The sequence below is a fragment of the Electrophorus electricus genome, chromosome 17 (assembly GCF_013358815.1).
Source record: "Electrophorus electricus isolate fEleEle1 chromosome 17, fEleEle1.pri, whole genome shotgun sequence".
NCBI classification, from domain to species: domain Eukaryota; kingdom Metazoa; phylum Chordata; class Actinopteri; order Gymnotiformes; family Gymnotidae; genus Electrophorus; species Electrophorus electricus.
Window position 1 is genome coordinate 3,696,207 of NC_049551.1, and position 18,804 is coordinate 3,715,010.

Sequence of the window (18,804 nt, forward strand, 5' to 3'; positions counted from 1 at the left end):
TCATGGTATACGTGGGGACATCGTAGGTTTGGGCACCTGTGTGGAAGGCCTGTGTAAATAGCGTTTATATCGAGATTCATATTTTATTATTTGTTATCTATTTTATTGTTAGTATAGTATAGTATAGTATAGTATGAGAACGAGGGGGGGGATCCAACATAAAAGGATTTAATGTTTCCGCACGGGACGATTTCTGTGTTGCCCACGGAAGACGCGCCTACTTAAGGTTGCGTCTAGCTGCAATGGCGATACCTACGAATATTGGATCACTATTACAGTCGGAAATAATAGAGGATTCTCTTTACAAAGATGAAGGCGTTTGTGTTTTGGGCATATTTGGGAAAAGTGCGATGCAGGCCGGATCTGCCAAGGAATCTCTTATAAACGTTTTAGCAGACAAACATATCTTTCCACTTTTTGGGACGGACGGCTCGGACGGTGGAAGCTTAATTAAGGCATATTATAATCAAGAGAACCGTGTGTTATATTTGTTGTTGACTTCTGTTTTCGACAGCCGTCAGCTTCTCCAGGCATGCGAGTCTTTGACAGCTGGCCTGGGTCACGCCGAGGCACAAGACTTTTGGAAAGGAGCAGAGAAAGATCACTGTGTTCAGTTATTGTTCCTCTTCTCGATGTGTCACGTTCTTCTCTTGGTTCACCCCACCTGCTCTTTCGATGTCACGTACGATAGGTTATTTCGTGCCCTGGACGCGCTTCGTCAGAAAGCGTTACCGCTGCTCCGCGGCGCAATTAAGGACTCTCCCGTTTCCAAAGAATGGAAGATGAACTGCCGTCCATGTCCGCCTCGCCTGCTGTTTGTATTTCAAATGAATGGAGCACTCAAGGTCAGTACATCAGGACTGGGTGGAAATGGTAATGAACTTGCAGGGGCAGAGAAACCTAAAAAACACTCTCCAAGGAGGCGTCTACAACATGCACTGGAGGATCAGATTTACAGAATTTTCCGTAAAAGCAGAGTTCTCACAAACCAAAGCAGTAATTGTCTTTTCACTGTGCCTGCCAACCAGGCTTTTGTTTATGTTGTGCCAGGACCAGATGAAGATCCAATCAGCTCCTTGCTTGGACAGCTGCGGTCAAACTGTGCCTTGCGTGAAAATGACACTGGTGTACCTGCACCCGGGCAAAGACGCTACCAACAGCTGCGTCACTCCAACAGACAACCATCATTCAATGTGGAAAATGGCAGTCTGTCTTCTTCAGGAGGCCAGTTAGTGGACTGCACTTTGAAGGAGTTTCTGTGGCAACACGTGGAGCTTGTGTTGAGTAAGAAAGGCTTTGATGATAGTGTTGGTCGCAACCCACAGCCATCTCACTTTGAGCTGCCCACCTATTCCAAATGGGCTCACGTTGCTTCCAGACTGTACCAAGTCATGATAGAAAACAGTGAAGATGAAACAGCGGAGCTCTCCCTCAAAGTGCAGGGTCAGCTGAAAGTGCTCGAGGGTTTCCTGGACGCAGATGCCAAATTCTCTGAAAATAGGTGTCAAAAAGCCCTGCCCCTGGCTCACAGCGCATATCAGTCCAACCTCCCACACAACTACACCACCACAGTGCATAAGAACCAGCTAGCTCAAGCGTTGCGTGTATACAGTCAGCATGCCAGGGGCGTTGCCTTCCAGAGGTATGCTTTGCAGCTTCATGAGGACTGCTACAAGTTCTGGAGTAACGGCCATCAGCTGTGTGAGGAGCGCAGTCTCACTGATCAGCACTGCGTGCATAAATTTCACCTGCTGCCCAAACCTGGTAAACACCTCCAGAGAGTTCATAGGATTTTTGCGCTTTAGGAAAGACTTCCCATTTAGAAGAACTATAAATGTCAGCTCTTATTCGGTGACTCACGCTTTTGTTAAGCACAACACTTCATACATTTAACCAGTAACTGTTTTATCATTTGTGTATTAAAGCTTTAATCAAAAACAATCTATTTTACTGTTCCATTTTAATATGTTGGAGTGGAAATGGCACCATAATGCTGTTTTCGTACTGCAGGAGAGAAACCAGAGATGGACCACAACCCTCCTATCCTCTACCACAATAGCAGAGGGCGCTCTACAAGTTCCTGTAATTGTGGCAGGAAGCAAGCCCCTCGTGAAGACCCATTTGACATCCAGGCTGCCAACTATGATTTTTATCAAGTTTGTTAACTCTACTGGAAACATTTTCTTAAACCTTGGTGTACATGATGGCTGATGTTGATGTGGTGCATGTGCTCAATTTTAATGTTTTATGAGCTTCTCTCTCCCCACTTCCCCCAAACATTATTTTTTCAGTTGCTTGAGGAAAAGTGCTGCAGTAAACTGGAAAGGATACATTTTCCTGTGTTCCAAGCCAGCACGGCAGACCCCGCCCCTGCCTGCGACGATGTGACCAGATCCACTGAAGCGCCTTCATCGGGGGAAGGCGATCGTCTCAAAGAGAAAGAAACTGCTACCCATACCCCAGGAGACAGCACCAGTCTGAGCCTTGCCCTCAGCCTGGGCCAGTCAACCGACAGCCTAGGCCCGTATGGAGATGGAGCCGAGGGCCACGAGAAGAGCCGAGTGTGGACAGACAGGCCTCCACCGTGGAGTATCTCCCTGGCATGCTCCACTCTGGCTGCCCAAAGGGACTGCTGCCCAAGTTCTCCAGCTGGTCACTGGTAAAGCTGGGCCCAGCCAAAGCCTACAACAGCCTTGCAGGTTTAGAGCAGCCTGGCTTTCTCCCCGGCTCTGCCTTCCTCCTGCCTTGGGACGTGGTGATTCGAAGTCGCTCTGAGGACGACGCAGGCTCGATCGAACTGCTGGATGGTGGGCCCTCCTCCTGGCCAGCGCCCAATAAAGCTCCGGCAGGCAAGCGGGGCAGCGGCAGCAGTATGGGACGAGGCCGCAGGCGTGATGACGTAGTACGTGCCTACGTGGGCTTTGAGTATGAGGACAGCAGGGGCCGTCGGTTCCTCAGCTCCGGTCCAGATAAGGTGGTGAAAGTTCTCGGACAGGGAGGGGCAAAGGAGCCAGCTAGTCGAGTTCTGAACTCAGACATGCCACTGTACATCCCATCTCCTGCCCAAGGCAGAGGTATCAAACCTCACTATGCTCAGCTGGCTCGCCTCTTCATTGTGGTTCCTGATGCCCCACTTGAGATTACTCTTAGCCCACAGGTGAGACATTCTAATATGGTCCATTCTAGCTCTTTTGTATATAAATTTAATAGAACAAGTTGATCACCATCTCTCATGCAAAAAAGACTTCTGTGTAAATGCCAGCTTGGCTTTTGGGTGCTTTTTTTTCAGTTAAAGGCCTTAGATATGATTAGAAAATTTAAATGCATAAATCAAATAAACAGACACAAATAACTGAATCACCTCTGCTAAACCGCCTTTATGCGGTGCATATTGTGTGGTGTATTTGATGAAATTCTTCTTGTCATTTTTTCATTCCTTATACACAGGTTCAGCCAGGTCCGCCGACCTGTCCCATTTTCCATCCTGAGCAAGCGGAGGTAGTGCTGCCCTCTGATGGGACTTTCGGGTGTTACGATTCCCATATGCCTACGTGACAGACCGTGGGCCATGTTATCCCCCGAAGGAGAATCAGCCGCTGGCAAGCTTCAGAGTCCTGAAGGGCGTTTTGCGTGCCAACTCTGCTAGTGCTCCTCTGCAGTGACACGCACATGCATAAAACAACACTTAAATAAATTTGTCAGTTGTGTTTTTCAGAAAGCCTGAAGGATTCTTCTTGATGTCATGTCTCCTTTTTGCTTGTTGCTTGATGTGTAATTTGTTTTAAAGTACTTTGTGTTTATGCTGTAGTGCTGTTAAGAATAAAAGTTAGGCATTGTGCTAGAAGATTACAGCATGTATTTTTAGAATATAAATTAGCTGTGTACTTGCACAAAACCAGTAAACGGAAGGTATTGTTTGAGTTAGTATTTAACAGATAAAAACATTGCTGAATTATTGTGGGTACAAAAACTTGAGAAGACAGGATACTCAGTATATATGTTACCACTCGAGTATTTTTTTTTTTCATTACAATAAGATATGAATGTTGTTTTATATATTATAATTTTCCATATATCAATCACCTCAGCTCTGGAATGGGGCACTAAAGGTGAAAACACTGGGTGGTGCTGTTTATTTAAGTGGTTTATTTGTGTCCTCTCCAACCATTAAGGAGCCTCAAAGAGATGAGCGACATGTGATTCAGTAAATAAAACTACTAACGTAACGACCATTTCCAACAAACCCACCAAAGCATCAATTAGCTCGCTTTTAATATCGACGCACTGATGAACGCTTTGGTTTTTCTAGTGTCAGTGTTCATTGGTTACTTTGCTTTCTTGGTTGGCCAATCAGCATATTGTTGCTAGGCCGTCATCTCTTATTGGTTGGTTGTCGTAATTGCCATTCAAGCTGAAGGTGCTGTGGTAAGGCTGAGGCGCAACCGTGCTGTTTGTATTTACGGTGTGCACTTCTGGATGTGGAGTAGGAACACGGCACATTAAAAGTTTATCGATAAAAGTGGTAGCTACATACGAATGAATTTATACTTCCTTGAAGAGGAAGAGGAGGCGGTACGACTAAAAGCTCTTTTCCTTTCAAAGGTAAATTTAGTGCGTTCCCTGTCTTTGAGTAGTTTGTTTTGTTTTGGGGTTTTTTTTGCAGACTATTGATGTCTCGAAGTTGGGTATACTGCATGGTAAGATGTATTATGTTTTGTGGGCAACGTTTAACTCACACGTGAGACACCCAACCAAAGTGGCTTTTGAAAAGTAGGATGTGTAGGTGTGGATGACGACTGTCCATTATGAATGCCCAGTCTGCGATCGGGGTTTGAGATAGATTCTATTTGCTATCTTAGACACACACACACACACACGCAGAGGTCTGCAAATAATGCCCTGACGTGGACTCGACCTACCCAAGTACAACCACGACTAACCTATAGTCCACATGTCAGCAAGGGATGGAAGAACATGTGCGAATAGGATCCAATTGTTTGTTTACAGTGTAAGCATTTTGAATGGGTAGGTCCTGTTTGTGCTGTTGTAATATTGTGCTAATTACTTGCCTATTTGTTTTTGTGATTAGTTGTGACAATAGGATATTTGATAACGTAAAGATCTATAAATGTAGCTTTAATGATTTTTTTTTTTTTTTTGGTAACATCAATGTTGTACAATTAGGCCTGATATGTAGTGGAGTAAAACAAACAAAAATCTCACTCATGTTATATTCATGTGGAAAATATGCTGATCAAGGAAACATGTCCTGGGGAGGGAACTTTAGTTACTCACCATTGCTGGATTAGAATTAGGTTAATACAGAACCTCAGTGTGCTTTAATGGGAGATTTAGTGAATTTTTTGATATTTCTGCCTCTCTGCTCCATTGAACGTTATGGATCCGACAGAACCCAGGGAACAGGCACACAACATGAGTAAACATACCCATCCGCCATAATTTGCCCAGTGGGTTGGCCTTAATGGCCTTTCTGAACTCCTGTAAGCCAAGTTTATTAGAACGGATGGGAATGCCATAGATGGGGAGCTGATCTAGCAGTCTGCATGGCACTCTGTAGCTTAGATGACTGGTACAGCCTGGTGGCCTGCAGTGAACAACTCCACTGTAACCTGGATCTGTCCCACGAGTCCAGGCAGTCTCTGTTCATGTGCATCTGTCCTTGCACGTCTGACGTTCCACAAACGTCCATGATGACTCCGTACATGATGTAGCCATCAGATTTGGATGCAATGTGTCATTTTATCCAGAGAGTAGTCTGTGTGAAGACCATGTGTGAGGGGGGAGTAAAGCCAGATTGCTTCACAAAGTAGGGCAGAGCACAAGTCGCTGCTTTGTGATGTCTCAGACCTTGCAGATCTGGAGCTGAGAGCTTGTTTTGTTCTAATATAAACCAGACATTATAAGGGCTTGATGCCACAAAAATGGCTAGAGACACTGACCAACACTCTGTCGGCTGGACAACAATACAGTGACTGCAATGATTTAAAGTTTAAAAAAATAATAATAAATTTTTAAAATGTTATAAATGCTGTTGCTTGCGGTTAACCCTTGACTGTAAATAGCCTTTGATGTGACACCCATCGCAGGTTGTGGTTGCTGGAAGTTGGCATAAGTGAAAGGCTAGCAGAAGAAGAGATGCTATTATGGGAGCGCTTTGCTGTTGGCAGGATGAGAATCAGATAAGGGGATGGAGAAGGTGCAGCAAATGCTCAAGAGGGTTCTGATTGGATGGCCTGTTGCTACATGAGAGGCCTTACAAATTTGTTATCCTCTTCAAAATCAAATTGAGCTAAAAGTGGATTTTATGTTGATGTGTTTTATATGCAGATTGTTTTCACGTATTAAAGACTGTAGGTTGAATGCTTGTAAAATGAACATTTTACATATTTTTAATTATATGGGAAAACAATACCTGTGCTATGTCATTGCTTTTACTAAAGGAATAAAATGTCCTTTATTATTAAATATGCAATGTCTTTTGGGGGTATCTATGAGCATTTAGAAAAGAAAGGATAAATTCATCACATATTGATCTAATTATTGTGATCTGATTTAAACAAATGGGGGGGGGGGGGGGGGTTGAACAAACATGTCAACCAGAGAGACAGTGGGGAAAATGTTGTAGTTATGGCCCTAATGATTAGATTTGTTACAGTCATATATTTTTATTTCTTCTCCCTGCAATGGGTTTCCTTTTATCCTATATTGCATGTTCGGTAAAATTATCCTCAAAGCATTTCCTGTTCTGATTAAAACTCAAAACAGTACATTGCCACAATTAAAGGCACTACATATACAGATAAGGGAATATGATGTGAATATGAGCCACATGGGAGTGTGCAGCTGTATCAATTATTCTGGCCCTTAAGGACCAAATGGACACAATGATGGTTAACTATGCATAAGAGCCCAGTTTCAGGCAGCTGTTACAGCAAATCAGTGAACAGACAAACTGCCGTCTGGAACTGTTTAAAGCTGATCTTCCGGAAGCCTCTGGGGTTCAGGCTGAACTGTTGGTGTTGGGGATTGTTTGGGTCATGTCGTGTTGTAATTTTAACTGAATTTGAGCATATCAGTATTGTTCTCATGCTGATTGGATTAGTGATAGCAGCAGTGCCATGTTGATAATGCTGACTCATGTTGAGTTGCTGGAATGTTTTGTTTGGGTGATGAGTGCTTGAACCTAGAGGGTTCTCTTTGAATCCCATTGAGTCTGGTGATGTAACACAACCCCCACAGATCTCAGTAAAGGTTTCTGTTGGTTATTTTGATCGCTATGGTTTTTTAGATTTCTAGTGTTGTCCCAAGCAAAGTACTTAGTTGTATAAAGTGGCTGGTTAGTTTTTTATACACACTAAATAACTAATTTTGGTTATAGATTAATTCCAGGTGTATATCTTCAGTTACAGGTGTGTATTCATGGTCCACACATAAGCAAACATTTATATAATTACCAACTTACTTTGTTCAGACAAGAAAAGAATCTGATAATCTGGTGAAGTAGCCACAACACTATTAACAAAAGAATATTAACTGTTATGATAGAGCTATTAAAATTATATAAACATAAAAAACAGCAAAATCTTGTATATGTTAAGAATCCTATAAAGAATAATAGCTAGAAATATAGTCAATGATGTATAATTAAGCAGAATTTAGATTTAGATATTTTTTTTCCCTAAATTGTTGTTTCAATCTAAATCATTAGACAACCCCGCTGTGCCTGATAAATCTGTCTGCCAAAGCCATGCCACTGTGATGTCCATGTTAATGGTGTGTTGAGAATGGTCTACACCCCAAATAATATCCAGTCAGCAACAGTCCTGTACTCAGAAGTATTTAAGTGTACTTTATTTATTATAAATACATAAACAAAGACCGGTGTGCTATATAAGGAAAAGCTAATATAAATGAGTCTGATAGAGGAAAACGTCATATTGACATAAGTTAATATTCATTATGAGAATTAATGTAGCTTATACATTGTATACTGCTGAAGTGATTTACATAAACTAAAACTTATTTTCACTGCCATGGATTATAGACCTACCCCATTGGAAAATTGAAAATGATCACCTGCATTTCATTGTGTTAGAGTACTGCAAGGGACTATTAGAGGAAGAATGACATTAGAATCATTTGAATAGACAATGGTACTGAAGTCATAAGAAAAACAGTTTTGTTAGTGTCCTCTCTGCCCCCGCCCCCATCCCATATCTTTCAGCGTATTGTCTGTCGTGCTGTTCCCATGTCCGTGTCAGCGTACTGGTTGACCCCATGTCTCTTGTCTGGTTCTCGTGGCGTATTGGGCCTCACTGCCACTGACTGTCCCAGGCTTAGCCACGAGGCCTGACATTGAGAGTTTGCAGATGGGGGCAGTCCATATAAAGGTGTTCGCGGGCGCGTGTGTGTTCGCGCGCGTGTGTGCTGTGAATGAGCAGTTCTACGTCTAGTGTGCAACATACAGAAGCATGATGTCTTTGTGTGCTGTGATTACAGGGTTTCTTATAAAATGCTCTCTGTGGTAATCACTATCTGCACCTTTTTGGCCTTGGCCTTCTTTGCAATTTGAAGTACAATAAAATCACTTATTTGAATACATAATAAATAAATACATAATAAAATTGTCCAAAATTCATACCAAATCAAGGTCAAAACCAGCCAATAATAGTGTGTACTGTGTGTTTGTTGTTGTTGTTTTTGTTTGTTTGCTTCTTTTTTTTTTTGCATGATGTGTTGCCTGGGGGCTAAGACCCCCCCCCCCCCCCCCCCCCCCCCCAAGAATAACCCTATCCATGTCTCCTCCTTGGGGTTGTGTGCAGGCGTGCTCCCTCCTTCCTAGAGTCTCACCACGGCCCTCACCTGCGTGCTTCCCTGCTTCCCCTGCGAACCGTCTGGGGCTGACGGACCCTTCCTGCTGCGTCCTCGTGCCGTCTCCCCGGCCTCTGGCCCTGTCCCCAACACCATTGCCATGACGCGCTCTAAAACCTTCCAGGCCTACCTGCCCAGCTGCCACCGCACCTACAGCTGTATCCACTGCAGGGCCCACCTGGCCAACCATGACGAGCTCATCTCCAAGGTCGCCGCTCACTACAGACCCTTCTACCACTCTCACATCTATCAGCATGACTTTAATGACTTTATTAGTTTATATATATATATATATATATATATATATATATATATATATATATATATATATATATATATATATATAATTAAAAAAATTAAAAAATATATATTTTTAAAATGTTATATTTTTTTATTTTTTTTATTTTTTTGCATACACTTACTGGTGCAAGAAGAACATTTCTGCTGCAGTTGGTGGTTAGTCGTTTATATTGTTAACCTTTAACCTTTTATGCAGTTGTTTGTTAGTCCATTATAATAATAACATATACATTTTTCTGGTTTAAGATGGAATGGCTTTAGTACTAATGCTTTTGTTATTGTGCCTGTATGAGCTGGTGAGAGTTTTACAGTGGGCTTTATTAACGCACATTCTTCTGTGTTCCATGCACATGGACTATTGTATCGAACACTACTTTAGTGGGCATGTTTCTGTGAACTAGTCATTGAAATCCTTTTTGTTTGGTTTGGTTTTTGTTAGTTTGTTTGTGTGTGCGCACAACTATGTGTGTGTGCGCGCTCACATAAGGATGTGGGGAGTGATTTGGTTCCTCTGATGTTTATTCCACACATAAAAGGATCAGGGCAATCTGACAGTCTCTCGGGTTTTCTTGGGCCATGACAGCAGCAGTGATCAGCCTTCACAACCCTGCAGCTCTGTGGGTCAGAGCAGGCAGTCTGCAGATCTCAGTGGGAGCGGCACACCAGTGCTGAGCAGAGTTTTAAGTCTCAGTAATCCAGATTGCCTAAAAGTGGCATTTGATTTGATGTGTGTGGGGAGGGACTTTTGCTTTTGGTTCATTGTTTGTTTATACTTGCAGTATACAGCATGGCAGAAATGGAAATTTGTGCTGGTTGGATTCACTGTAGGCTGCAACACTGACAACATTAAGATGTGTGTGTTCTTATTAAGGCTGCAGTTATTAATAGTCTGATAACTGTTATCACAACAGTAGTATCATGATCTTTGGAATACTGAAGGATTGAATATTCAAGTGAGACCCATTATATATATTTTGTATTGTGCACTGTCATCATCCTGATCAGTTGCAGACTTTCCAAATGGGTGCTTTCTAAATATTCTGATAAGTCATGCCATTCAACAAAAGTAAAAAAAAAAAACCACTAGTCAGTGCAAGCCAGTCCTGTGTGTTTTAATATACTGTAACATAATCAGAATCTAATATTTTTGAACATGTCATACAACCCTAGTTCTTACTGGCTCTGCCTACAGCTGCTATAGGATATAATGCATGTGTTAAAGAACAGCTCCTGGCCCCCTGGTGTAGTGCTCAGCTAGGCCCATCCAATAACTGGCCACCCAGTGGATCTTCTGATCCATGCCCATCTGTCCAGGTAGTGTTCTGGTGGCCCTCATCACGGGCTTGCCTTTAGTTCACACCTTCCCTGAGAAACCTCATCTGCTGAAGCATTCAGCACAGCCATAAAAGCCAAGTTTGTTTTTCATTATGCTGCATTTGTAATGTGTGCATTGATGACACTGACAACTGTATTTTATTACTCTTTGCTTTATTTTACTGTGTGCTTGAGATATTGCTCAAGGCCCAGAGAATTTACAAAGCCCTCATAGACAACTGAAACATGTTTTTATATTGCAGTCTTTTCAAGGAAGTCAAGGCAGAGCATACCTATTCAACTCTGTGTAAGTGTTGTGCCCTCTTTAATTTGACCTGCATTTGAATGCAGTTAGACCATTCAAACCATTCAAACAAAGACCATTCATACCATTAAAACAAAAACCAAAAAAGGTACGTTATCTAATTACCTCTTGACATGATTTATTTGTCAGCCCTATCTATTCATCCAGACTTATCATATTGGCCATTTCTACCCTTCCACCACCAACCCCCATCTCTCTCTCTCTCTCTCTCTCTCTCTCTCTCTCTCCCTCTCCCTCTCTCTCTCTTTTTCTCTCTTTCTCTTTCTCTTTCTCCCCTCATCAGCGTGAATGTTGGTTGCGGGCCGGCTGAGGAGAGGGTGCTGCTAACGGGTCTCCACGCTGTGGCTGATATTTACTGTGAAAACTGCAAAACCACGCTAGGCTGGAAATACGTGAGTGGCCGAAAATTATTGCACTGTCACTGACCACCTGCACACACCACACCTACACACATGCACTTAGCCTTTTAGAGAGTATTCCTATAGGACACATGCTTCAACAACAAACAAGCTCCAGGGCTTCTGATGCACACACTTGTTCAATGTGGACTCCATCCTCTTGCTTTTCTAAGTAGGCCTGTGTTCTTGCTCATCTGACCAGAAGAACATACTTTGGTAGAGATCTGTTAACAACTCGTCAAGAAAGTTGCTGTGTCTGTATCACTTTGCAACGAACCCAGGTATACAGGAGGAATTTAAAATGGTGAAGGGAGAGCATGGTAATATTGTTTTCATGAGAAGGTCACTGTACATCTTCATGGAAACGGTAGAAGAAACACCTTCTATTCACATTAGCTGCACTGTGTGTTGGGTTTTGTGATCAGGCACTGTAACACCCCACAAGGCCTAACCTGATTCTGGAAAACCTCCGGTTTCTTTTGTGTGCCTTTGCCACAGCAGTGTCACATCACTGAACAAAGGTACATGATGGTAAACACAATAATAGATTAGAAGCATTGTTGACTGCCTTAAGTACAAGGAGCTGGGATCAGCCAGTGAGACTGGTTCAGGTGCCTGTCACACACGTCAGGGAAAGTGTGCCAATTGTGGCTTTTTCTTTCCACTGTGCCATCTGTGAGAGTGTTTAATACCCTGTCAGAGCCTGATCTGTCATTGTCACCACAAAAAAAATCTTGACCTGCTGATCTGGGCAGGGAGTGCTGAGAGGTGGAGAGGCGGATACGTTTGGGCACGTCCAGTGTGGATGCACTTGCCACAAACAAGCATTGGTGTGGCTGTACAGTTAATCTCTGACATACTCATAATGAATCTGATCGCTGGTATCTGTTACTTGGTTCAGATTTAAAATCATTACCACTTCCATTTTAGTGCACTAGTCCGTCTAAAGGGGTCTGCTGACCTATACTGCTCTGCTGCAGTTTGAAGGAGATGTGTTTGATTGACAGGTACAGGGTGTATTAGGCTAACAGCTGTCCAGTATTTTTGGATCAGCAAAACTGGATCATGACCTAATTCTTCCAGACATTATCATGACTTAGGATCACCATCTCTGTTTGTCTCTGTCTGTCTCTCTCTTTCTCTCACACGCATGCACGCACACTTTCTGTCCCCTCTCACTTTCACTCTCACTAGGAGCACGCCTTTGAAAGCAGTCAAAAATATAAGGAAGGAAAGTTCATCATTGAACTTGCCCACATGATCAAGGACAATGGGTGGGACTGATGCCCTCGACCCTGCTGTGGAGTGACTGCTGGAAAGAGACGTGTAATATTAATAACTTCGGTATCAGCCAATAGCTTTCTCCTGGAAGCCCACAAACCTAGTCCCCGGCAACGTGAGATTCAACGCATCAGTGCTGTTCCTCTCCTGTGTCTGTGCGAGTGTGCGCGCATGCACATATAGATGTGTGAGATTGTGAAATTCAGAGTTTGCATTTTAACAGAACGAAGCAGAATTTCTGCTCTATTCTAATGTATGTATGGCATTAATGAGTAAATACAGCACTCTCATTTAGCATGGCCATAATGACAGTGAAAGCAGACACTGGGATGTCTGAGACAGGCTTTGACAAACCCCTCATCAGACCCACTTGCAGGTTTCCCCACTGGCTGGATCCAGGGAGAACACAGCTGAAAGGAAAATCTATTCAGCACACCGCCTTACTGCATGAGTGACTGATTTTTATCCAGGGCAGCACATACTCGAACTGCCATGTTCTCCATCAAAAATCACTACTCCTTCCCTTCATAATTTTTCTTTAATTGTTTGCACATGATTTATTTATCCATGTATTTATTGCCCTTGAGCTTGATTTCCTGTTTGGTATGGGGACGTTGACCCTGTGAAACTGTAGCAACTGCAGTGGTTCAAATGCTTTCCACTTCGAGTAGTAGCAATCTTTTGATAAGCATTTTGTTTCATGTTTTCTCTTTGGAATGTGCTGTTTCTTTTTTAATATGTCTAGTGATTTATATATGTGGGTCAGTTGTCCACTGGGATAGGGTCCACTTTCCCCTCGGCATCAAGGATCGCTGATAGTGGTGAGTGACGGTGCCCTCTTTTTACATAGCCCACTATAGAGCTGAGATGGTGCCAATTTCCAATATATGGCGACTGAGGCTTGGATACAGCCTGTGATGTCTTCTGATTTAACATCAGTCCTCTCACTTAGAGCACATCGTACCAGTGACACATATAGTGGATTCCTGCACCTGATAATGAAGAAGTTAATTATATTCAGCTAGAAAAATGTGGCAGTTGGATGAGGTAAAAAGCCGAGGCTCTGTACTCAGCACAACCAAAGACTTCTTGATCAACAGTACACTGACCAAACTGGGATTTCTGTGTCCATCTTGGGTTGTGTTGTTCTGTGTAGTTCGACATTTGATTGTGGTGGTGTTTTTGTGTTGATTAAAGTTGCTTTACTTTAAGTATTCACATTAAGCATATACATCACACAGTTATGTATTGACACATTGAGTTTATATTTATTTGGTTATTGACTTTCCACACATGATCTTATAATGTCTGTGCTAATCCCACCATGGGACTGTTATAATTCCAACTTTTTTACTATTTGAAAATTTATTTTAGCATTTTTTCTTAAGGATTAAAGTGTAATAGAAGATGGAATCAGAACGTTTGAACCTGATATCAATAAAGGTCATTTTAAAAATATCTCTTGATAAAGTTGTATTTGTGTTCAACTTGTGTAATGAGGCAAGTATAGAAAAAACAGTGCTTAGGGCCTTGCTGTATAACAGTGGAGCTAGAAAGCTTACTGCTGATACAGGGGGCTGATGGAACTAAGCAACACTGTTTACAGAAACAGATGGTAGGCAGGCTTTCCTAACCATTATACCAGGGGCAACCATGTGAATGACTAATGTTGCTTTTTTCCTGGCAGAGCTGATACCATGGTGCTATTGTTTCAGTGACTTTTCAATGGGGAAAATAATACAGTCCTTGGAGATATTTTTGAAGTATATAGCTTTATGTTCATCACTGCCTTCTTTTAGTTCTGGTGTATGTATATAGAAAATCAGTATCCCAACTTCACTGTCTCAGCTGTGATCAACTGTATTGTAAAAAAACAGTGTAGGAAGAATTATTGTATAAATAATGAATATAACTAATAATGCTTTTTAACAATCAGTAAGACAGAAACTATAGCAATAAAAGCAGAGAAAATAAGCATTTATAAGTAGGGAGGCCTCTCTGTCTCTCTCTTCCCCCCCCCACCCAAAGCTGCAGTAGGAGGAATGCTAGCTGTAGCAACATTGAGCCAGCTTCTAAAAATAATAGAGATGTCCCAGACAGTGGGTGGGAGAGGAAGCATTTCTATACAGAAGGGTGAAGCAAAGGCAAACCACATACACAGAGACAAACATACAGAAGATTCCATTAGAGCACTATATGTGCATCAGGAGTTAACGATGGCCTGCACAGCACAGGCTTATTCTCAAAACTCCCTACCCACACATTTAATCACAAATAATGCAATGTTCCAAGTAAAGCATTTATAATTCTCTAGAATATGAAATTTCACAACCAATTTCCCCTTACCATATGGTAGAAACAAATAGAAGCCATATATTTTAGCACTGCATTTATCATGTGGAGTAAAGCGTCCACACCCTGTCCAAACGCGGGTGCATGTTATGATTATTCTAGCTTGTGTACAAACACAATCGAAATGCAAAACAGTAATGTCTTTGTGTGTCTGTATCACTTATGCGAAGTGATTTAAATGTGCAGGGATGAGATGTCAACAATACAACTAGAAAAGGGAATGAATTAAAAAAAAGATGCATGATGGACACCATGGAATGATCCAGGCCTCGCACAACTTATTTCAAATCTAAACAAATCTCGAATGGCTCAATAGGATCAAGAGTCTAACAGATTATTTAAAGATGTCTCACCATAAAGTTGAGTCATACCAACATCCATCATAACAACAACCCCACCAGTGCAAACTGGACCTGCCATAGTGGTCTTCCAGTAGACAGAAAACTATATTTCAGTGCTGAAAAATCAATACTGTTAAATAGTTATGAGCTTTAAAATGAAGCAATTTAAGTTTTCAGCATCTGTTTCAGCATTGATTTCAGTTCAATTTGATTTTATTTAAATAGCACTTCTAACAACAGCCATTGTCAGTTTTACAGGAATCCACGTTTATACTAATGATTTAGCCAAAAGCAACAGTAGAAAATAAAAGCTCCCTTGGTGGCATAAGAAACCTTGGGAATAGCAAGACATTAAGAGAACACAGCCTCTTTGGGCCACACTGAATAGCAGCATGCATAAACAAATTACCCATAATAGACAGAAACAGAGATGTAATAACTCTGTAGTCCAATTATAGTTCATTGGTTTGTAGTGTCCGGGTGATTAGTTAAAGGGACTGGGAACAGATATCATGGTAGGCAGCCAGACAGGTGCAGAATGGGGAGCAGGAGGACATGTCACATGGGGCCCAAAATGTATGTGAATAGCACTGAATAAGCATTGATCTAACCTATCAAAATATCTAACCATTGTTAGCTGTGGGGGACAAAAATAAAGTACCCATATTTAAAACTACATGTTTTAGCTCACAGTATGTTCATTGTAAAATCTTAACCTTTCTACATTCTTTATGTCCTTGTCCTTGGTTTGACATTGCCCAAAGCCAATCAGCAGTACAAAGGTTCCTATTCCGACCTGCACAGCCAAGTAAATCCTTATTTGCTCTGCATATGCAGCTGGTCTTACTGAAATTAGCCTTAGACTTGCCATCATCTGATCAGCCTTATCCAACAGCACTTTTCACTGGCAGGGAGGAAACTTGGCTCAGAGCTTCTCCTGCAATAGTTCTCCTTCCATCATTTGGTGTTGTGGAAAAAAGAACAAAGAGCAATAGGCATCACACTTACTTCACAACACCCTTCATGAAACTTTATTTTTCTTATCAACCCAGTGTGCCACTCCAGTTTTTGGATCCATTGGTTTATATAACTGACAGGAAGCTGGGGGTGGTGGGGTCAACCTAATCAGCACGTCCAGAGCCATGAGGTGGGGGTGCGTGTTTGTTTGGGGTAATTGCTTTAGGGAGATCTGGACGGGAGAAATGCAAGCCCCACTGCCACAGCTGGCCTGATAAGGCAGGAACATGGCTGCAAGACTATCCATTAACTGCTTTCTGTGCTTTCAGTGACTGTGCATGTTGCTTGCAGTATAAACAGTCAAAGTGGTTGCACAATCAGTTTGGCTGGGAAGCAAAAGAATTTCCTTCCAAGTGAGAATTTTAAAGGGGGCGCCATTTGACAACAGCGCTTGAGGCTTCTGAGTTTGATTGGACCTCTAAACGATTGGACTTTTTTTTTTTTCTTTAAGACTTTATGAGCAAACATCACTCATGGTTAATTTAATAGCCTTGGTTTCATAGTATCTGGTTAAATATTATTTCCAGAAAGACAGGAGAGAGACACTGGTTGTGTTCATCATACAGATTTGTCCTTTTTTCTTCTTTTTTTTGAGGAGGAGGAGTTAGTAAATTGGCCTGTGCCCTTTTCTAAATCAAGCTTTGTCCATAATGTGAGCATGGCCAAGCTAAAACCATTAGACCAGCAAATGGATGGCACCATCTGCGCAAAGCTAATAAGAAGACTGAGTGCCTTAATGTACTAAAGGTACAATGGGAAAAAAAAAACCTCACTCTTCAAACTCACGCTCATCAATGCGTGCACAAAGATGCTACTGTGTATGGCAAATGGAAATTAGTTTTGTAGGAATTAACATTTAAGATTAGGGTTTAAAATCAGGTTTAGGAGGATTTCAGTAGTGGAAGTTTATTGCAGCACTGATGTAAGAGCCTGGGATGTTTCAGCCTGCAAAATAGTCGGATTCTGAATCCCAGATCCAATATCCAGTCAAGTAAAGAGGGTCATTTTAAGGCATTGCATTGTTTATTTAAACTACTGCCTGTAAATTTAAAATTGTTTTGTTAAGCAATTGTCTATAAATCTAAGCCTTGTTGTCCAACTATTTAAGCTTCACTGTCCATAAATAATAATAATAATAATACATCTTGGCTATAAAGCACAGGCATTACAAATCACTGAGTAGACTATATATCAAATTTAATGTTTAAACTCTAAACAAACTTATATCTTATAGAATCCCTAGTTCCTTTAAATGTGTCCACAGAGTGCATACAGCCCAGGCGACAGATGGTGCTACACGCTTTAGATTTTCGAGAACAACATAGCAGATAAAGTAGAACCAGACGCCCTCTAGTGATCAAGGGTGTCAGTGTATTCAACCAAATCTTGTTAATTCGTGGGCAAAACCAGGGCCGGATTACGCCCTTTTGTGGCCATAAATGCATCATAAAAAACAACTCGTGTGTGTGTGTGTGTGTGTGTGTGTGTGTGTGTATGTATATATATATATATATATATATATATATATATATATATATATATATATATATATATATATATATATATAATAGTGCTACACAAATTCTGTTGCAAAAATAAAACAAATAAACAACAAAAAAAAGAATATGCACACAATATGAACAGTATAACCTAGCAAATGATCGCTACAAATACCAATTGCTTGACTACCTCTGAAATACATGCTTAATTTAGACGTCTTTCTGTATATATTATATCATTATTTCGTGCTTGTTTCTCTTTCTGGAGTTTTTGCTTTATGATTCCTCTCAAATTTCCTAAGAGGTGCCATCATTTAACGCACTATGCTACTTTAGCTAAACGAAATGCTAAACAAAAAATAGAACCACATAATAAAACAATAAATAGAAAACGAGCTTGGTATTTTAGCGAACCTTCTGTCTCGCAAAATTGCATGATAGTAAGTGTCAAAAAAGAAACATGCCAAAAAAAGTGACCCACACCATTCCTAACCCGTTAATCCAAGGTCCCTGTAGTGGTGAATATCTAGGTTGCAGCCCATATAACCGGTTAATGCGGCCACGGGCAAATCTCTGGGGATGTGTTTACATCGCTGAATTAATGCCGTCATATTTACAGAGCTGCTCCGTAGTTTTAGTAAAGTAGATCCTCTACTCCAGTACTACTACAGTAACGACTACTCCCATGTAATGTCCAAAGGCTTAATGTGACGGTATGTGCAGAAAGCGCCCTATCCATGATTTCCTTTGTTTAATTTAGAAGACTGAACTTATGTTGTAATACCATGTACAAATGTATTGGCGCAGGCCCCTTTCCACACTACTGGTTTCCTGGACACGAGTTATATGTAGTCTTTGGCTAAATTCTGATACCTGTGGTAATTCATCACTGAAAACCCTTTTGTCTTTGAGACTAATTTTGGTAAGTTTGGTAAGTAAGTTGTTTTGTTGTAGGCATCATCTACTGATTACTGAATGCAGTGTCAGTAATGAATGCTTTCCTCATTTTATTAGAAAATCATGAGAGCCTGTGTAGACAAATACCATTATCGCTTGTTGTTGCATTTGATTTTGTAAACTACCAT

At 41.4% G+C, this 18,804-nt stretch overlaps 2 protein-coding genes across 4 annotated transcripts; both read left to right on the plus strand.

Moving 5' to 3' along the window:
- Positions 1 to 115: 115 nt before the first annotated feature.
- On the plus strand, positions 116 to 3,844 carry smg8 (SMG8 nonsense mediated mRNA decay factor). Its single transcript, XM_027006443.2, is given in 6 exon segments — positions 116 to 1,764; positions 2,011 to 2,156; positions 2,292 to 2,547; positions 2,550 to 3,157; positions 3,448 to 3,525; positions 3,528 to 3,844. Coding segments are annotated over 6 exon segments (2,745 nt in total). The 5' UTR covers positions 116 to 242; the 3' UTR covers positions 3,663 to 3,844.
- Positions 3,845 to 3,917: 73 nt separating this feature from the next.
- Positions 3,918 to 13,968, plus strand: ypel2a (yippee-like 2a). 3 transcript variants are annotated; one of them, XM_027006444.2, is made up of 6 exons: positions 3,918 to 4,602; positions 8,844 to 9,100; positions 9,343 to 9,348; positions 10,770 to 10,813; positions 11,115 to 11,223; positions 12,424 to 13,968. In XM_027006444.2, exons 2-6 carry the CDS (start codon positions 8,993 to 8,995, stop codon positions 12,511 to 12,513), a joined length of 357 nt encoding a protein of 118 aa, XP_026862245.1. In that variant the 5' UTR covers positions 3,918 to 4,602; positions 8,844 to 8,992; the 3' UTR covers positions 12,514 to 13,968. The 3 variants fall into 3 exon arrangements, with proteins under 3 accessions (XP_026862245.1, XP_026862246.1, XP_026862247.1); XM_027006445.2 differs by lacking the exon at positions 9,343 to 9,348; XM_027006446.2 differs by lacking the exons at positions 8,844 to 9,100; positions 9,343 to 9,348.
- The last annotated feature ends 4,836 nt before the right edge of the window (positions 13,969 to 18,804 follow it).

Excerpts from the sequence above, each read along its gene's own strand:
- ypel2a (XM_027006444.2), top strand. The coding sequence starts at position 8,993 with ATGACGCGCTCTAAAACCTTCCAGGCCTACCTGCCCAGCTGCCACCGC. Across the intron at positions 10,814-11,114 it reads GCATACCTATTCAACTCTGT|CGTGAATGTTGGTTGCGGGC; the intron begins GTAAGTGTTGTG and ends TCCCCTCATCAG. Across the intron at positions 11,224-12,423 it reads CCACGCTAGGCTGGAAATAC|GAGCACGCCTTTGAAAGCAG; the intron begins GTGAGTGGCCGA and ends CACTCTCACTAG.